The sequence below is a fragment of the Camelus bactrianus genome, chromosome 16 (assembly GCF_048773025.1).
Source record: "Camelus bactrianus isolate YW-2024 breed Bactrian camel chromosome 16, ASM4877302v1, whole genome shotgun sequence".
In the NCBI taxonomy this organism is placed as follows: Eukaryota; Metazoa; Chordata; class Mammalia; order Artiodactyla; family Camelidae; genus Camelus; species Camelus bactrianus.
Genome location: NC_133554.1, coordinates 39,066,654 through 39,086,449, shown reverse-complemented (window position 1 = coordinate 39,086,449; position 19,796 = coordinate 39,066,654). Strand labels below are relative to the sequence as shown.

Here is a 19,796-nt window from a genome sequence, read left to right as displayed (position 1 = left end):
GGCTGTGGCAGTGGTGGTGGCAACCGAAGCTTTATTTCAGCAGAGGGGAAGGGAGATGGCTGAGGTGAGTGGTGGGGAAGGATTTGCATTCTTTGGGCTGCACTGGGCCCAGGCTCAGCTAGAAGAAGAGAGGGATGAGATGGAGAGCTCGGGGAGGAAATTCGTGGTGGCAGATGTAGCAAAACAACTGGACAGGACCCACGAGGTTGAGTGTAATATAGGGTTTAAGAGTGCAGGTTCTGGAGCCAGGCAGTCTGGGTTTAAGTCCCAGGCCCAGCATTGCTTAATAGCTGTGTGACCTTGGGCAAGTTACTTAGACTCTCTGTTTCCTCATTTAAAAAATGGATAATAACATCTATCTCATAGGTTGTTGTAAGGATCAACAACATGCAAAGTGCTTAGAACAGAGCCTGGCATGAGGTGTGCCCAGACTATATGTGATCCAGTACATGATTATCAAGACATCATCTAACTCAGTTCACCTGAACTGCTGCTGAGACTCTGCCACATGTCAGGCCCTGGCCTGGGCTTCATAGATGAGTGAGATGCAGCCTGGCCCTCACTTTACAGAGCACTAGCCCTGCTGGGGACCCAGCCCCTGTAACCAGAATGAGCTGGGCAGCAGTCCTGGGTGTCTACATGGAAGGAATCCAAACAGGGAGTGGTGACCCCTTCCTGGAAAGACTGCCATCCCATGCCCCTGTCTTGAGGCTCACCCACTCTCTAATTCCAGACATCCTACAGACTTACTAGCATTTCCTTAAAGCTGAGAGTGAACAGAAACTGTGCAGCATGTGCAGAAACAGCTCTACTCAAGACTGAACACAATCACCACCACCCACTGTGTACTTAACACATGCCAGGCTTCCTCGCTCTTTGTCTCATTTAGTCCTAAGCAACCCTATGAGGACAATACTATCGCTAGCTCCCTTTTTACAGTTAAGGAAACTGAGGCACAAAAAGGTAAGGTGATTTGCTCGAAGGCTTATAGTTGGTAAGGACCAGGATTTGAACCCAGATCTACTGATTTCCCCCTCTCCAAACACTGCCCTCTATTCCTCATGCTGCCCTTAGAGTCACCAACATTAATGAAGCACATATAACATGCAAAACCCTAGGCCAAGGGCTGAGGGGATAGAAAAATAAATACAACAAGAATTTCTTGAGCACCTACTGTGTGCCTAGCCCTCCTTAGGTTATCTCACTGAAAGGCAAATGGCATCATTTTCCTTTTATGTGTAAAGAAGTAGAAGCCCAGAGAGGCTCAGAAACTTGCCGAAGGCGAACAAAAGGCTGGGATGATTTGAACCCAGGCCTGACTTCAAAGCCTGGGCATCATTTAGGATGCCCCTCAGCTTCTTGATGAGCAGTCTCCCTTTCCAGCAGGCCTTGCTCCTGCAGACTATTAACATGAACTCAGAGGAGCCAGCAGGCTGAGAACACCCTGCAGGTGCCAGCAACTTCCCCTCGCTCATTCATAGAAGATGGAGGGCAGGCCCAACAGCATTATTCAAATCAGCTGGGTATCCTAAAAGTCAGGAAACAAGGCTCCTTGGCACCTGCACGTCCTCACTTTTTCCCTGATAAGAAAATCAAGGCTCAGACATAGACCAGGTTTTGGCTAGCCCCTCTGGGCCAGTGGGACTGAGACCAGAACCACACTCCTGCCTCCACTTCCTAGTGGCGCATGGGGCCACGTCAGTGATCCTAGGATGCTCCTCCCCATGTCTCATCGATCCCTGAAGCCCATCTGAGTGGGATTAGATGAAGTTCTCCCTTCACAGGCAATTTCAGAGGGGCTAAGTATCAGTGAAGAAGCTTTTCAGTGAGGGACAAAACTAAGAAGCTGTTTTTAGCCTCTGCAGACAGGCTAGAAGTCGAGTCCTCCTCCCTCCCATAAGTCTTGGGTGGCCTTGTATTTTCCCAGTAGGAGATGGTTTCCCTCTCAGTTCCCCATTTTGCACCCTCCCTTTCTCCTGCAGGCGATTGTCTGGCCCTGCAGATTCTGTTGCTTTAAGGATTGGTGACCTCACAATCCGTTGCCATAGAGACCATTGTGATGTCACAAGCAGAGGACAAGTAGTTCAAGGAGGAGTGAAAGGTGGGAGTGCATGGCTAGAACTGAGGGACATTCGTGATTTCTATCCTATTTTCATGCCCAGAAAAGGTAGTGTCTGGAACTGAAATCTGAGGGAGACCTAACCAATTTTCCCTGTGTTCTCCTGGGACTGAGATGCCTCTGAACCCAAAAGAAGGGTCAATGAAAAGGGACGTCAGAAATACTCCCCACCTTGGGGCTGTGAGAAGTGGGATACTTTTGCAGCCAAAAGGAATGAGATTAGATGCCAGGAGGAACCTTGCTGCTGGATGATCTTCCTGGAGGGGATGATGTTGCTTTGCCTTAGGAAGCTTGAACCATGGGAGACAGCCTCTAGGGCTCTCATTGCCTGCAGAAGCGCTTTACAGAGATGGACATGCTGTGTTACTGTGTGTTGAGACTCTATACTCCCTCCCTCGACTGGGAGCTCCTTGGAGACTCTGCCTCTCCAGCAGCCCACTGAGGTCCTGCCACAATAAATAATTCCTCATTCAGTAAACAAATGAGTGAGAGGGTGATGAATGAACTGGGTAGGTGACTGGATGAGTGAATGCATGGACAGATGACTGGATGCACAGATGGGCAGATGGGGAGCCTAGAGGTCATGTGCTGCCCCCTGAGCTTTGGAGTGCTACACTCGCCTGCCTCTCTAACTGCATTCCATCCCATCCCACATTTCTTATTCCCTGTGATCCAGCCACACTAACCATCTTTTAGTCCTGCCTACCACAGGACTTTGCACATGCTATTCCCTCTGCACAGAACTCACTTTCCATCCCTGTTCTATCAAATAACTCATACTCCTCCTTTGGCTTTCTACTCAATCACTACCTCCTCAAGGAAGACTTCCCTTATTAGGTCAAGACCCCAGTGTAGGCCTCCACAGCCCTGTGAACTCCTGAGCACTGGATACCTTATAGTTTTGCATTTAGTCAGGGGGTTCTGTGGAAGGTCTCTCAATAAGCTCTGAGCTGGCTGGGGCAGTGTCTGTTTTCATTCACCTTTGTATCCCTAGCACTTAGCAGGGTGGATACTTGTCTAAATATTTGTCTAAAGAGTAAGTTGATAAGTAACCAGCCCTGCCCTGCCTGTTCCAAGTGGCCCACCCTCCATGGACTGCACCAGAGGAGAGCATCTACATACAGACCTCCTGGAGGTGAACCCAGGGCTGAGGTCGCAGGTTCAGGGAACCTGAGATCCCTCCTGCATTTGCTCTGGCAAAGACCCACTGGCATCTATGCCTTTCTGCTCTGCCTTGGTATTATGTGTATCTTGGTTTGACCTACTAACTAGCTGCAAATCACTTAGCCTCCCAGAGCCTCAGTTTCCTCATCTGTGTGATGGGGACAATAACAGTACTGATTTCATAGGATTACTGTGAGAATGTAGTTACATTCTCCAGCTTAATACCCAATAATAGCAAATAATAAATGGTGCTATTATTCTTATTTTTAGAGGTTAGCTACAGCCCACTGGATTCAGTGCTAGCTTCCTAAAAATGGAGAATATTCTAAATTTTTGTGAATCTGTTTTAAATGCATGTGGCAATCTTTTTGAAGAAGAAATACTTAAAGCCCTTCGGTAAAATATGAACCAGCTATGAGTCTGTCCTTTATGTAATTCCAAAGCTTCATGCCTGGGTTTGCTCAAAGGGGAAAACTCAATTATCCTCTTATATTATTCAAAGCAACCCCTAGTCTTATCTCAGGCATTAAAAAAGCGGGGGGCATTCTTCTGCCCCCAGCCATGGCTTGACCCAGGGTGAGTACTGTCAGGGGCAAGGGCATGAGGTCATTCTGGCTGGGATATTTGTTCATGCCTTCCCCATCCTGCCCTAGTCCCCGGAGGTGGGTGGAGTTAGCCTTGGGATTCTGTAGGTGAAGGGGCTCTCCCTGACAGAAGACCAGCTTTTGGTCATTGGCAGCTCCTCCTTGCTTGTCCTATGTATAAATATCTTCTATCTATCTATTGACCAAGATTCCAGGTCAGGCCAACCGAGGCAAGAAGCAATTGGGGCATCCTAGGTGGTTTTACATAGGGAAGAACTAAGATGCCTTTGAGGGGCATCCCAGCCAGCCTGGGAAGCTTTTCTCCTCTCAACCCACACCCAGTGCCTGAGGCCCACGTGCCAGGGACAGCTCACATGATGCACCCAGGGCGTCCTCCCCCTTCCTCAGAAACTCACCCCACCCCCACCGCTGACCCACTCCCTTATCCTACAGTCATCATCCTTTTACCAGGTCTCCAGCCTGAGCCACACCACCATAAACCCAATGCCTCTGGACAGATGTATTTTATGTAAGTTCAAGCACTAGAAATATTGAGTTCAGAGCATTTTATTTCTAGAGACCTCTATATTTCTCTGGGATTATCACCTGTCTTTGTTCCCTCCCTTTCTGGGTTATTATCTTTGGACCCTTTCCAAGCCAAGCAGCCTTGATTGCTTGGGGAGAAGAAGGCTGCCAGCATCCTCCTATGGTTTCTCTGGGTCTGGTGAGAGCAACCTTAAGGGACCCCCTTTATAACTGCAGGTGGCCACACTGCCCAGACAGCTTTGGCTTTTAGGAGCTGGCTTCACCAAGAGACTCTCCAGGTGCCAGGGAGCATTGAGGGGGTGGTGGAAGTGGAAGACTCATCCCTCAAGTTAGGGAGGGCTATGCTCAGGGTGAGCCTTAGGGTACAGAGGGGAGGAAGAAGGCCAGCTGTTCTCTTTTCTACACAGTGCCAACCTAGCCTGACACCAAATTAATAGCATTCAAATGAGATGCAAAGCATTATGTAAATCTAGAGGAGAAGGCCACTCTCACCCGGGGCCTTTTGGCTGTTGGAAGGCCAGCACCTTGAGCCCTTTCCTGGAGGACCCCACAGGCTCCCTTCGATTTCAACCCTCATCCCTTCAGCACCAGCTGGTACGAAGAATCCAATGAGACTGGAGTGACTATGTCAAGGTCATCTGATCCAAGTGCCCGCTCTGGTCTCACCTCCCAGGCACTCGGGCCTCTTCCATTCTGAAATGATGCAGAAGCAGCCACAGAAGGTGGCATAACCTCCCTCTGGATGCCAGAATTTCAGTTTCCCACTCATTAGCAGTATATGCAAAGTAGATGGGGGGATGCATCTATTTAACTGTCCATTAAAATGGCCCTACACCCATCACCTCTGCACAGGCCCAGGCTTCCAAATTGCCAACCCCTGCTGCCTGCAAGCACCATGTGGTTCCTGCACCTGGTAATTGCTGTGGTGTTTGTTGAGCTGTATTTGCATTCGATTGTCATTTAACTTTCCATCTTTCTCCTTCAATCAAACCAGGGATTGGGCTTCTGTAATTGATTATTCATTTTATTTTCAACCCCTTGTTGGGTTTTTAGAGTTTCTTTTATTAGTGCCACAAACTTGAATCCTGGGACTTGGGTCACATGGAGGGAAAGGCCTCCTCCCACCCATCGCAGGGCTCCTACATGAAAATAATCTAGCCAACATCATGGATCTTACGTCCTATCCCCAGTCTCTCTGTTCCAGCACCTGCCTCATTTCTGCCCAGCCAGTGACATTAAACATTTATGTAGCTGTGGAGGATCAAAGGAGTTGGCTGGGGGTGGTGGGCAGGCTGGAGGCCTCAGTCTGGAGATGGAAAGCAGCTCACATCAAACTGCTTTCTGCTGCTGTCTCCACCCACCCTGGGCTCTTGCTACAGTTGATCTGATCCTACTCCTGGAGCAGGAGCAAATGTTCAGGAGTCAGGACTCCCATTTAGGAGAGCAGAGGCCTCCTTCTTCCTCTAAATTCAAAGGGTTGACTTTGGGTACTCCAGAAAGCCTGGCTGGAGCCGTGGCATCCCAGACTGTTCTAGATGCTGCAGGGTCTCGGAGCCCCCTCTGAGGAGTGGGCTGAGGTGAGCAAGCAGCTCTGTGCCCCTAGGAGTCTCTGGAGTAAGGTGGTAGCCCATGTCCCTGTTTCCCTGAAACCCCAAAACCTCCTTGGCTCCATAGAAGATACAGCTCTGGTTTGAAAACTCTCTTGGAGGAGACTAATTTTCTTCTCCTCTCACTCAGAAAACAAGTGTCATCCAGGCAGAGACTTCAAAATAAGTCACCAAAGTACCTGTGATCCCGCAAATTGATGGACTGTTTGGAATGGTGAGGTGACTCTGGCTTCTCCAGGGATATGAGCTGGTTGTCTGGCACTGTCTAGGCAGAGACTACAAGGGTCCCTGAGTTTGGAGAGACCCTTCTTCCCTTTCTCTGGCTCTCAGTCCTAATGCAGCCATTGTAATTCACACCTCTTCCCCCACCTTCTGAGTCAGCAGCGAACCCCTCACTTCCTACCACTGGCCATGGTGTTTGAAAAACGTTCCTTAATAATTCCAGATTCCCTTTTTCTGGTGAAAATATCTTTATGATGGGGTAACCCCTTCAGTGTAGGCACTAAGGATGCCCTGTGGCTCAGATGACTACAAAGCCTGGCTCCAGCCTGCTCCAACCCTTCCTCCTACATCCCTGCAGAGATATACTCTTCCACCAGAACCGGTCTTCTCACTGACAACAGACCATCTTGCATTTTCCACCACTTTGTCTTTGCATACGTCACTCCTTCCACCTTGGATGCCCTCCCTCTTCCTCTCCCCTGACTGAAACCTAAAACATAATCAAGACTTAATTTCAGTCAATTTGTCTGCTGTGTGAAGCTTTCAATGACCTCCCCTCACCCCCAAAAGCAAATGTCTCCTTCTCCATTATCTCACAGCACTCATTTGGTACCAATGACCTTTCTTGGGCTTTAGACACTCCTCTCCACCCCCCAACCATCATTTATTCACAAATATTTATTAAGTATCTACTATGTGTGGAGCACTGAGCTAGGTTGGGAGCAGAAGAGACAGACATGTTCCATCCTTCACAGCGTTGACAACTAGCAGAGAAGACAATTAAGCAAACAATAACATAAACAAGGAAGCCCAGAATTCTCTGGGGGTAAAAAACCAGGTGCAGCTTCCAGACCAGAGAGAAGAGGAGAAATGAGACCAGGAAGGGAGCCTTGCATGTCTCCCCAGGCTGCCGCTTTCAAATGTGTATATGACTTGAGTGCACTATAAACCTGTAGCATAGGCCTGAATGTCCCCTAGGGCATCTTATTAATTGTCTTTAATTTGTGGGTGATACTAAGGTCTCAGCAGAATGGGCCCCTTGAAGGACATGAGACAAGATATTGATACAAACTGCTTCCCAGTTTGGCCCAGGCTCTGCTTCAACCTAACTGGGAACACATTGCACAGAGGCCACTTTGACCATCTTTAGGAAAAAGGGACAGCCCAGGTTCATATTCTTCCCAAGATGCAGTACAAACCCATCCTCTGAGCTCAGAGCAGAGTGATGCATTCTGGGACTTGTAGTCTTTATTGGACCCCCTCCTGACTGCCTAGGTTAGTTCAGGCAGTAGGAACCATGATGTGCAAAGTTCCTGAGCTCCTCCTTCTTGTAAGCAGTGCCCAGCCCATGAAGAAGACCAGCTGCTACCAGCCTCAAAATCCCATGAGTCATCCTGGCATGCAAGGTTCATCCCTGGGTCATGATTCATCCTTCTCTGTCCAAGCTGCTTAGTTCAGAGGAGACCAGGAATCAAGGAGGAGCTCAGGAATACCTTTAAGGAGGAAAGGAGGAATCTCATGCCATTTCCCAGTATTTCCCCAAATTTCCCTCAGCCACAGAACCTTCTACCTCCCTCCTCTGTTGGCAACTCTCTTCCTCCCTCCCCTCTGCATCTTCTTTCTTGGCTTTCCACCTCTGATCTTTTTGTCAAGTCCCCTCCCTTCTGCCATCCTTCTGCTACTGCCCTCTATTGTCTCAGCTCTTTGAAATGACTATCGAGAAATCTTCTCACAGTGACTCCTTTAGATAATTCCACAGGCCACCTGCCTGCCGCCTGGGATTTTTTCACAGGGATCAAGGTAGCTCCCTAGGACCAAAGCAAGAGGATCTAGAGAGAATCTGATGAGAGGATCTGGAAGATTGTAGTGATGGTAAGGGCCAAAAGACTTTCTGAGGAATGAGACTTAAGAGCAGAAGTCTTTCCCCGGCTTCCAGGATGAGATCAGGAAGGGCATCAGACAGTGACTGGAATTTGGAAGCTTTGGAGAGGAGCCAAGTTCATGTGAAAAGAACTAAACAGAAAGCTGTCCTTTTCCATGGGGGCCACAGGAAGTTCAGCCCTCCTCTTCCTCTACAGGGAGTCATAATATCAGTCACAGGGTCATGTTCCGTTGTGTCCATTGAGGCTCTTCAAGTGAGCCCATCCTTGGAGCCAGAAGACCTCTGGATCTAAACATTTGCCTCAGGAATGTGACTGCCCTCTTTGCTGCCCTGTGACTCACTGGGGCTCCTCAGCCCAAGTAGCATCCTAGAAGCTTGTTCTTCCATTCTCTTGAATGGTCCAGTCCCCCTGCCTACTCCCCTGGGCCTCCTTCAAATCTTTATCTAAAATAGCCCTAGAGAAATGCCCTCACCACTCCACCCTTCCTGTCCTGTTTTCTCCACCTGTTCCAGGAATCTGGGCAGGGATAGGTGTGAAGGATTTGCTCTCACTGGCTAGCGTTGTGGCTTCTCTGGTCCTGTAGGGGGACCAAGGCAGGGTACTGGAGATCCAGGGCTGCATGGAGACCCAGGATACTTCCTTCGGCTGCCTACAGCTTGGCCGGAGTTGGCTCCAGCCAAGTGAAGAATGTCTTCCCAGGACACGAGTACCACTGGCTTTTAACTGTAATATCAGGATAATTAAGCTTTTCTGTGAGCACAGTTTGCTGCTGATGCAGCTGCCTGGAGCCCTGGCATTTATTGAGCGCAAAGTAATAATTTATTGTCCTTTGTACGCTTAAAAGCCATCTTCATTATAGGCCCAGGACGGAGCTGCCACAAGGGCACGCGGGCCTCGCCAGCCGGCTGCCTCACTGGCCGACGTCTTCCCAGAGCCCTCAGGTATCAGGATGGGATGGGGAGAGATGGGGAGAGGGTTGCTTTCTCATAGAGAATTAGGTTAGAACCCCACCTCCTTAGCAGGCTGCTAAAGGGGTAGAGGGCGACAGGCTTGGCTGGGCGTGGGTAGCGCGGAAAGGCGGGGGCCGTGTGCCTACATTAGCAGGGCAGTGCTTCCCCTGAGCAGGCGGCGGCGCGGGCGCCTTTGCTCCCGCCGCTGGGTCTTCTGCGCCTTTGCTTGAGACTTTACGGTAAGCCGCTCCTCCCGCGCCCGCGCCCCCGCCCCCATCCCCGCGCGGCGATCCCCGGCGCCGACGCCAGGCGCTGGCCGTGGTGCTGATTCTGTCAGGCGCTGGCGGCGGCGGCGCGGCGGCGGCGGCACCGCTCTCTCTCCCCGGCCGGACCCGGCTCTGTCCCCAGCGCCCAAGCCCCGCCGAGCCTCCAGCCCTCCCGTCGCGGCCCCAACCTGGGGCGCGGCCGGAACCGGCACCATGCGCCCGGCAGCCCTGCTGCTCTTGCCCTCGTTTCTGGCGCTCCTGGCTCACGGTAAGGGACCCCGGCGTCCGGCGGCAGGACTAGGGCAGGGTCAGGGTCCCGCGGGTGGGAAGAGAGGACTGTTCTCCCTCTCAGCTCCTCGCATCTGGCTGCCCAGCCCAGGCAACGCGCTCCGCTGGCTGCGCTGCCCACCGCGCCGGCCGAGCCGGGCGGGGCGCAGGCTCCGCGGGCGGGAAGCTGCCACTGCTCCCGCCATTCGCACCCGGCCGAGACCTCGCCTTTAATCATCTCTCCGGATCTAATGGGATTTCTCTGCTGCAATTCATCACGCCACCCGCTCCCCGCACACACGCGCTCACTCGCGCGCTACCGCTCTACACTCCAGGCGTCTAGGAGCTCCGGGGTGTGTGCCGCGGGGGAGGGAACCAGGCAGTGAGTCGGGACCGTCCCGCGGGCGGCCCACGGTCCCGCCTCCCTTGTCGCCCGCCAAACTTCTTTCGATTTTGCCGCCCATTCCGGGGCCTCTCCTGTCCTCACTGCGAAGGGACGGGGCCGGATGGCGGCCGGACCTGGAGTTGGGACTTCGCTCACCTCTCTCCGCCTTGGCGCTGCCGCGCGGGAGTCGGAACCTAGAATATAATTCCAGGGAGAAACTCGGGGGTCCCGGGTACCAATAGCCGATTCTTCACTCTGCCCTGGGCTGCAATACCTGAGGTCCTGGGATAGAGAATCTGTCCTCCCCGGAGTCCTTTCCTTGTACCCTCTACCCTCTCACACGCCCAGAGCTCTTCCTCCCTCCCGGCCTGCCGTCCTGCTCGGGCCCCATCCACCCCATGGCTTCAGACTCGTCGCGGGAGGACCAACACCCCACCCTGCGGGTCCCTGGTCTCTCGCTTGCAGTTCGGTCTCCAACTTCATTTGCTGAGGGAAGCTTGGCCATGGATTGGGGAGCAAGGGAATGTTAGGGATAAGATAGGGGTTCTGCGCCTCAGGGAATGAAGGTTTCCGAGTCTCCAAGGGACCAGCCCTGGCTCAAACACTCATCAAAACTACCGACGCCCACGTCTTTCTTCCACTGCAGTCAGTAGGCTGGTGGGATAGACAAAACCTTGATTGGAGTTGGACCCGCCATCTCTGGGAGTATGGTTCATAGTGCCTGATATGGAGGGAGAGAAGGTGGAAGTTTCTAACCTCATCACTCGATCTTTCCAAGCTGTGTCGGAGCTCAGGGTAATGGGGCCAGAGCCACGTTGGGCCCTTGAGTGTCAGTTTTCTTCTCTCTGGGTCCCTAGAAATGCAGAAGCCCCTCTCTGAGCCTCTGGCTCCAGTCACAGGTAGACAGATGTGCTCGCTCTGCTCCCTGACTGCCCGTGCTGGGTTCTTTTGTGGTGCCAGGAACCCACGCCAGAATAGTGTTCCTGTTGGGGAAGGCGGGAGGACCCGAAAACTGGAGGAGTAGGAGAAGAAGCTTGCACCCTGACCCAGCTGTCCAAAAATATCCCTGGGAGTTCGGGGCTTGTCTTGCAATTGGGCACGTCCTTGCACTGGGTAGCTCCCTTGGGGCTCAAGACCTGTGTATGCCTCCTGACCTGTAGTCTGAAGCCTGTGTGGGTGTGTGGGTCTGAGTGTGGTGTAATCAAGGTCTGAAGTAGTGGGTCCGAATGTGTCTGTGCTTCAGAAGGTTTGACGCTGGATGAGGGCTCAGCAGTGAGTGTGTGTGAGGAGTGTGTAAGGCCGCTATTGTATGATGCAGCCTCTGCCAGAGAGCTCCCTGCAGGGCTGGAGTGAGATTGCGGGTCTCCAGGAGAATGGCTCGTGTGGCCAGGAGTCTGGGGAGCCTCACTGGGGTTGTGGGTGTGAGTGTTGAGAAGAATCTTTTCACTCTGTGACCGAGAGTTGTGTGTCCCCAGCCAGTGTCCCCCCTGGCCACCCAGACCTCTCCAATGCCTGTGAGACTTCTCCCCCAAGAGGTATGTGAGATAGGGGTCTGTCTGCTGGGAAAGATCTTTATTTTCACTCCCCAAGGGAGAAGAGGAAGCAGCCCAGCAATGCCAGGCCTGAGGAGAGAGGGCCTGGACACTGGCGCGCCCCTTCCTTCTAGTGGGGCTGCAAGGTCCCAGTTGTTGGGGTACTCAGCAGTCTCATTGAGAGGCAATGCATTTAACCATCTCAGGGCTCCTGGGGGCTTCAGCCATGACAAGGCAGGCCTGGAGCAGTAAATGCCTTGGACTGTGGGCCTTTGCAGCCTGGGCGGTGAATCCCATGGCCCGGTGGCTTCGAGAGGGGAGCCTCAGAGGTTTGCTCTCACTTAGATGCAGGGACACAGGACTAGATGCAGCCTGAAGTGGCCCAGAAGTGGCTGGAAGCGGGAGAGGCTGAGATAGCGCTGGGCCAGGCTCAACCCCGCGGGGTCAGTCCCTTATTCCTGCCTCCGCCCCCTGCAGCTGCAGGGGCATGATTCACTTTAGGCTTGAGGGGCACCTAGAGCCACCATTGGTCCTCCCAACACACAGGCGGCACCCGATAATTCTACCACAGGCCTGGGGAGGAAAGCAGTGTGGGAGGGGCAGCACGTGCCTGAGCCTGCTGTGTCAGTTTAATGATTTTTAATGAGCAATTACCTTTAGTCATTCTCCTAATTTCTGAATATCAATAAAGTTAATTAAACTCTGCATGTGTGAATGTGGCCTGGGGAGATTGTGAAGGTGGAAGCAGCAGAAACTGGAGTGGGGTTTAGGTCTCCGGAGACAGAGGCTACCTCCACTGTCTGCGTGACCTTGGACCCGATGCTCCCCCCCTCTGAACCCTGATGATGTGTTTGGTGAGAAGAGGAGGGGGACAGCAAGTAGGGGTCATTCAGTGTGCCAAGAACTGGGGGACGGTGTCTGGGAGGCAAGAAGAGGAGGATGGCTTGGCTTCCAGGAGTCCTCGTGCTGAAAGGGTTAACAAACCAGGGCTGCCTTAACCTAAAATGGTAATTACTGCTTCCTGCAGACTCTGTGGTAGGTGCTGGAGTCTGATAGTACATTCCTGAGTCTGGGGGCTGCAGCCAAAGCCAGCACCAAGCCCTTCTTCCTGTTGCCCCGCCTGGCACTTTGTGGTAAGGAAGCCGGTTCTGGGGACAAGGCTCTGCGGGATGCAGTCTAGATTCTACTCAGAACCCCAGAGTTTGACGTGGTGGGCAGGAGGCTCCCTTGGGCTTCTGAGGAGACTGAAGGACCCAGAGACTGCCATGGACTGGAGGGGAAGACTGTGCTGGCTTTTTGTCCCTCATAGGCCTAAGCTCATCAGGCTTGGCAGGCCCTGGCGGCGGTCCCAGGCTCCTCAGCAGGGTGGCAGCTTAAAATGCCTTGGGGACACCGTGGGGCACTAATGGGGATCGAGGAGATACAGGGACTGGGTTTAATTAGAAACTGGCCTTAATTAGAGCTTCTGTGCCCCTCCTACCATAGCTGCCTGAACGGTGGGGGGCATGTCAAAAAAATCCACTTCCTTAGCCCCTCCTTCCCTCCAGCCCTAGGTGCCCAAGCCTGCCAGCCTCCTCCCATCCCCCTTGTCCCCACCTCCCCAAGTCTTTTCAGGCCCCATTTGCCAGGCTGGGCTCAGCTCAGGGATGCTGCGCCCCCACCAGGGCAGAGCTGTCAGCTGGGTTCCCCAACCCCCAAATAAGAAAGGGGGCATGGAAAACGGCCTATAGGTAGGGGTTATGTTAGTAAAGGAACCTCTCACTTCAGATGGTTAAGGGCCTCAGGCTTCCTGTCTGGCCTCAGGCATGCCTCTGCCCTCTCTGGGTCTCCACTTTCTGGAGTGTTCAATTTAAAGATGCACCAAGCTGGTGGTTGCCAAGCCTTGAAGCACATCAGGGTCTCCAAAGGCTGCTGTTAGATCATGCAGATTTCTGGATCCCCAGCTTACTGGTCTGCTCTCAGGCAGGAAGAGCCAGGCTCTGTATGTAAGAAGCTAAGGTGGAGCCAGAGCTGGGGAAAGGTGTGGGGGAGACGACAGGGAAATAATGCTGCCAGCCCTAGTCAGCATCTGGGAGGTGGGGAGCAGGCACTAGGAGGTCTCCAAGGCCACTTCCAGACTAATTCCAGCAGGAAACCAACTTATCCAGCCAGGCCAATCAGTTCCCCAAACTAGCCATGTTCTCAACAGCTTCTGGGCTCTTGCCGTTCCTTCTACCTAAAATTCTTTTCCTCTCCTAGGCCACTGGCTCACTCCACCTTATGCTTCAGGTTCCGGCTAGTTGGCACTTCGTGCAATTCTTTGGCACATATTTATGGGACATCTACTGTACAGTTTCTCAGGGGAAGCCTGCTTCACCCGACCTCCAGCCTGGGTCAGGGGACTCTTCTATGTTTCCACCATCTCCTGGTATCCATCTTGTTGGGTCATGAGCACCTGATTGCTTGATGCTCCCCTCCAAAAACAAGACTGAATTTAGAAAGGAAGGGCACCAAATCTATTTTGCTCAGCCTCTCCATTTTGGGGTAGTTCTAGAATTCCTATTGGAAGAAGTTTAGGGTCAGCTGCCTGTTTAGAAAGGAGAGGTGGGTGCATGGCAGCTGGGACTGTGTCTTGAAGTTTGCGTAGCAAGCACACTATTTTTACATAGATTGTATGTTAGGATTTTTTCCCTTTCCTAACGGTTGGCCAATTATCCCAACTGTAAATTATAGCCTTTACTTAGTTTTCTCCTTCCACAAATTAAGCTGTCACGCTGTCAGCCTGAGGTGGCTTGGGGGTGGGGTGCTGATGGCCATTCCAAGAGAGCTAAAGCCTCTCTCCAGACACCCTAGTGCCACCACTGCTGGAGTCCCCAGTGGCACAGAGCCTAGTACCTGGTAGACATTAAATATACGTTGAATAAATTCACAAGTTACACAAGTATGTAAAGTGGCAGAGTTAATCCCAGAGCATAGGCTTCTTGACTCTCACAGTACGTACCCACCACTTCTACTGGCTGTTAGGGGTGCCCTGCATGAACTTAACGACTGAGATAAGGGAAGGGCAACCCCATCTCATCTGGCTTTATCACCCCCTCATCCATCTCAGCTTCAGACACCCTCATAGAGCTTGGAAGGACCAATATGAAACCTTGGGAGCAGCTCTGAGCCTGTCCTATCCTTGAATGAATAGGTGGGGGCCGAGGAGTCATCCAGGAGCACAGCAATTCATGTCTATGAACCTTTCACAGCTCCTAAAAGAGCAGTCACTGAGGTACATCCATGTCCTGGGATACATTCATTCATTCATTTCACAAACATGTAATGAGGTATGAGGCCTGGCTCAGAATCCTCAGGCGCCAAGTTTTTCACTTTTAAGCCTTTTCTTTTTAATACTCGAGACTAGTTAGCCCCACTTTATAGACAGGAAAACTGAGTTTCAGAAAGATTTAGTCACTTACCCTAAGTTTCCTAGCCAGTAAGTAATAAGACTACTCTGAAGTGCCTGCCCATTTTGCAAAACCTGGCTGCAGTCAGCAATGTCTACTCCCACACCCTAAGGCAAAGCTTCAGTACAGGCAGGTGGGAACCCAGGAGAGTATCACTATCCTAATAATAACAATAGCAAACATTTATTAGACCCCAACTATGTGCCAGGTACTGTACTAAGTGCTTTATATACATTAGCTCATTTAGCCCTCCTATCATTTCTATGAGATAGAAGCTATTATCTGCATTTTATAAGCCAAGTTCAAGCCCATGTTGTCAGACAGATCCAAGACAAAAATAGCCCCTAACTTTTTTCTAGCACATTTCTAGTGATGACAATGGGTTATCTTCCTGATATCTACCCTCAGACCTTCCTGCTATAGATTAGGGACATTTTATCTTGATCAATCCTTAGTGGCAGAGGAATAAAGCATCCTTTCTGACAGTTGGAGGCCAGAATAGAGCAAGGATAGGGGCTGGGAGTCAAGTGAACCTTGAAATCTTGCCCCAGCGGCCGGTGACCTTGAGTAACTCTTATTCTCCCACCCTCTGGGGGCCTTGGTGAATGAGATCAGTCACTCCTGTCCTGGCATCTGGGCTGCCCCACCTACCCCCTGCCCCCATCCCTGCTGAGGCCCTGATGTGGGAAGGCCCAAGTTTGCCTGAAGCTCAGCTCCCGGACAGGACTGGGTACCAATCCTGCCCCAGCTTCCCTCCACCTGCCTACCTGCCACCCAGCTGCCAGCCCTGGGAGGGGAGGATCAATGGCGCAGCGCCGGCAGTGTTGTTGGCCATTGATTGTTGAGATTTCTCGGCGGGCTCTGGAGTAAACAAATCTGCCACTTCTCCAACAACAATCCGGGTCTCAGGCTGCAGAGTCTGCAGCCTTGCTGGCAGGCAGGCTGGTGGGAAAGGGGCGGGAGTGGGAGGTCCTGGCTGGGCTCAGGAGGGACAAGGGCCTCTGCCAGGAGATGAGAAGGAATTGAGTGTGTGGAAAGGGAACAACAGAGAGACTGGGTGAGGATGCTGGGGTGAGCCCTAGACCCTGCACATGCTTTGTTTGGGCCAACCTCTACATTTTTGCTCATCCATTTTTCCATACCTGGAATGCCATCTTGGGTCCTTTTGCTTATTTCAGTTCATCCACCCCTTGTCTTCCTGATCATCCAGCCCAGAGGGCTCTCTGTTCTTTAAACACTACCAACCATTAGGAACTTAGCCTATTCATCCTTCATCCACCCAACTGTTCTCCATTTAACAACCCTCTATTCAGCACCTATCAGGTGCTTTAAAAGGCAAGAATACAACATAATCCCTGCCCTTAAGGAACTCAGTTTGGAGGGGGAGCTGCCTTTTTAATAAGCTCAGCTATGACTGCCTCCCCAGCTAGACCACAGACCCTCTGATTTTAATTAAATGCAATATAAACAAGATGCCAAACAGCATCCAACCACTAACCTTCAAAAGGATAGGAGACTTCTGGCCAGGGACTATTCTGAGCCTCAGGTTCTCGTCTATAGCAAGAGGGCTCACTTTTTGGGTCTTTGAGGGCCCAGCAAGCCTCTGGAATCCCTGAGCCAGGACTTGCTGGTTCCACCTATCACAACTTTTCCCATCTCTGCTGGGTCTGAGTGTCCCCCTAACCAACCCCCGCCCCCAAGAAGGCAGAGCAGGTTCAGGACCCCTCCTGCCACCAAACTGCAAGTGTGCTCCATAATCCAAGCTATACGTCTCTCCCCTCCCCCAGTGCAGTCCCCAGGGTCCTACCCAAAATCCTGCACCCTAATATCAACTTCAGCCTCTCTCTTAGTCCCCCACGCCTCCCCTCCCCATAGGCTCCTCTCTATCCTGAGGATTCTTCCAGCTGGTCATGGGCTGGGAAGGCAGAACTGCAAGGCCCCTGTGAAAAGTGCCTGAACCACAGAGCACCCCCACCCCCAACAGATGCTCATTTATATGCTCTTTTACCCCCCTTTCCATGCTGGCTCCTTATTAAAGGCACAGAAGCAGGCCCTGCCCCTCCCACTTCCATACAGATCCCTCCCCAACTCCCTGCCCCCAAAGCTTCTCCCTCCCTCCCTCCCAGCCCAGCAGCTGAGCCACCAGCTCCTTTGTCCCCCAAGCAGCCACCTGCTGAGTATCTGGCCTGGGTCCCACCAGCCAGCAGGTGCCTAGGGAGTCCCAGAGCCTATGAGGGTGGATATCAGGCAATGTGGAGAGCCAAGTTGAGCCTCAGGGAAGAGGGGGCAGCCCCAAAGGAAGAAGCCAATTTGAAGAATGCTGGTCAGGGGGCCAGGGCTCTCAGATTTTAAACCTGATACTGGCTCTTGCTGGCTGGGTGAACTTGAGCAAATTGTGTCAACTTCCTGTGCCTCAGTTTCCTTGGGAATTCACGGTGTCTGCCCCACCTCTTTCACAGAACAGTATCCAGATCAAAGGAAGTCAGAAGGGGTGGTGACAGGAAAGAAACTGGAAGCCCCACTTAAGGGGAGGGTCCTCCAATATCCAGAGTTGTCTGGCACCAGGAGGGGCTGATTTTCAGGGAGTCACTGGAGGGGATGGATCAGAAGCCAGAGGAGCCCAGGGCTGGACTGTTGAGGTGGGGATGGGCAGTGAGCATCAGTTGGCCCAGGTCTGACCAGGAAGCTGAGACTAGCAGTGCAGAGGGATGAAGGTTGGGTTGAGGTGCTTCTAAGGGCCTTCACCCTGGCTTGCTGCTCTGACGGGCATTGTCTTAGACATCATTTATATCCAGCAAGGGGATGTGCTGGTGATTTGAAACATCTGGTCTGGCAGCTGGCAGGCTCCCTCCTGTTGTGAGGTCCTGTTTTCTAGCTGGTTAGAGGAAATGGGGGAGAAGGAGTCACCTTCTTTTGAGGACAGAAGAGTCCCTGGCATCTCCAGGCAAAGGTGTAAAGGTGGGACAAGACAAGGCATGCCTGAGAGAGATCATTTGCACATTTGCTTATCCAGCCTGCCTTTATCCACCTTCCCTCACCGCCCACTCTGTTCTGCCCACCTCCTGGCAGAGCCATAGCCTTGCCTTACTGGGTCCAGTCATTTCCCTCCCTTTCCCCAACCCTGCTTGCCAGCCCAGGCTAGGAAGAGGCCTGCACCTCAGGTTGGGATGTTGCCCTGAGTCTAGTCTCTGTTGCACCTGTATCCCTGATGCTACCTCTTGTGCTCCCTGGTCCTTCCCTGCCCTGGGCCTGAAGCAGAAGAGACTGGAAGGGACAGGGGAAGAGGACTTATCCTTCTCAACTCAAGGTGCACACATCCAGCCTGGCAGTGTCCTTGGAGGTCAAAGCAAGGTTGGGGTAAGGGGGAAGACTAAGGCATTGGGGGCTGCACAGCTAAGTCCATCTAGCGTAACTGGGGGACTGGGGGAGAAGAAGCCCCAGAAGTGCAGGTAGCCCTGTCTGTGTACATCTCTGCCTGGCTTGTCCATCTATCCTTGGGTGTCTGTGTCTATATGTCCCTGCATATCTTCGCTCTTCTGTCTTTACTCCCTGTGACTGTGGCCCAGGGTATAGGCACACCAGGCCCCAGCTCAGGCTGGTCTCTCCCCTCCCCAGAGCCTGCTCCACTCTCTTCCTCCCCAGTCCTGGGCTCCACTGACCCCTCAAGGAGATTTGAGCTGCTGCTGCTATTTTTAGCTGCTCTGCACCCCTCCCTCCCCCTACTCAGGCTTGCTGGGGAAGTGGGGAGGACAGGCTGAGCCTGGGGAGCCTCACATGCTGGGGTGCTGGGTCAGTAAGACCCTCAGTGTCACAAGGCTATAGAATATAGAAGCCAGGGGAGTCTGGGATTGTCCACAGGTGCAAGGGCCATGCCCTCAGGCAGCTTAAGCCCCATGCCACCTGCCTGTGGCTAGGAGAAGGTCCCAGGCTGTTCTCCCTCTGTCCCCTCCCAGTCTCTAAGGGCAGATCCCAAGCCTCCAGTGTCTTCCCTAGGCCATTTGAAAGTAAGACAGGACTGCCTGGGTCTTCCCCATAGAAGCTGGAGAGACAGAACGGGGCTCAAAGTGGCCCCGTTCTGCCTCCAAAAATCAGGAATTCAGAGGGAGGGGAATATACCTGGATGAGGTTACCCCCTGCCAGATACTTCTGGTACTGTCTTGGCACTTCTAAGAGGGGTTTCTGGCCCCTGCTATAGCTTAACTTTGCCAAAGGCCACCATTAGAGCCCCTTGCCCTCCAGATCCTTGGGATTTCTGGGCCCCACTCCACCGCTGTCCTTGCTGCTCTGGAAACTGACACCAGCTGGGAGTGGGTAGGTAACAGCAGTTCAAGAGGCCTGAACAGAGGGACCAAGGAGGAAGGCAGCCTTGGCCCTGCAAAGCAGGTGCCTGCCCTCCAGACTCAGGCTGCTCTTGCTTTCAGAGATCTTTTGTCCCTACTTCTGTCCTTCTGTCTGTCTCTTGAAATCAGTAGGGCAGAGATGGCCCCAGGCCTACCTCCTGGGCCCAGTTAGACCACTTCTCACAGGTCATATTAGCTATCTGATCCTATTCCTTTATTTGTGGGATGGGGAGGATTAATCAGATAGTGTAGGTAAATGGGCCAGCAGAACCTGGAACACAGTAGGTGCTCAAAAATGTTAAATCTCTGCCTAGGCCATTCAGCTCAGAGGTAGACACAGGCACTGGGAGCAACCTCAGCAGTGCCAGCTTCTGAACTTCAGGGGGATGCGGGGAGGGGCAGCAGCCCAGAGATGCTGATCTGGGGCCTAGGTTGGTACCTGCTCTCCAGCCCTGTTATATTATGGTCTTGTCTTGCTGGGATCAGTGACTGGGAGGGACTGT

At 52.5% G+C, this 19,796-nt stretch overlaps 2 protein-coding genes across 3 annotated transcripts in view; one reads left to right on the top strand and one right to left on the bottom strand.

The window, feature by feature from the left end:
• PIPOX (pipecolic acid and sarcosine oxidase) overlaps positions 1 to 19,796 on the bottom strand; it is a 90,428-nt gene that overhangs the window by 33,539 nt on the left and 37,093 nt on the right. The gene's annotated exons all lie outside the window — the stretch shown is intronic.
• Positions 9,407 to 19,796, top strand: part of SEZ6 (seizure related 6 homolog) — a 44,202-nt gene continuing 33,812 nt past the window's right edge. For both annotated transcript variants that reach the window (XM_074343154.1, XM_010958248.2), the window contains exon 1: positions 9,407 to 9,609. In XM_074343154.1, coding sequence (XP_074199255.1) covers positions 9,555 to 9,609 — 55 coding nt within the window. In that variant the 5' untranslated portion in view covers positions 9,407 to 9,554. The remainder of the gene's footprint in view (positions 9,610 to 19,796) is intronic.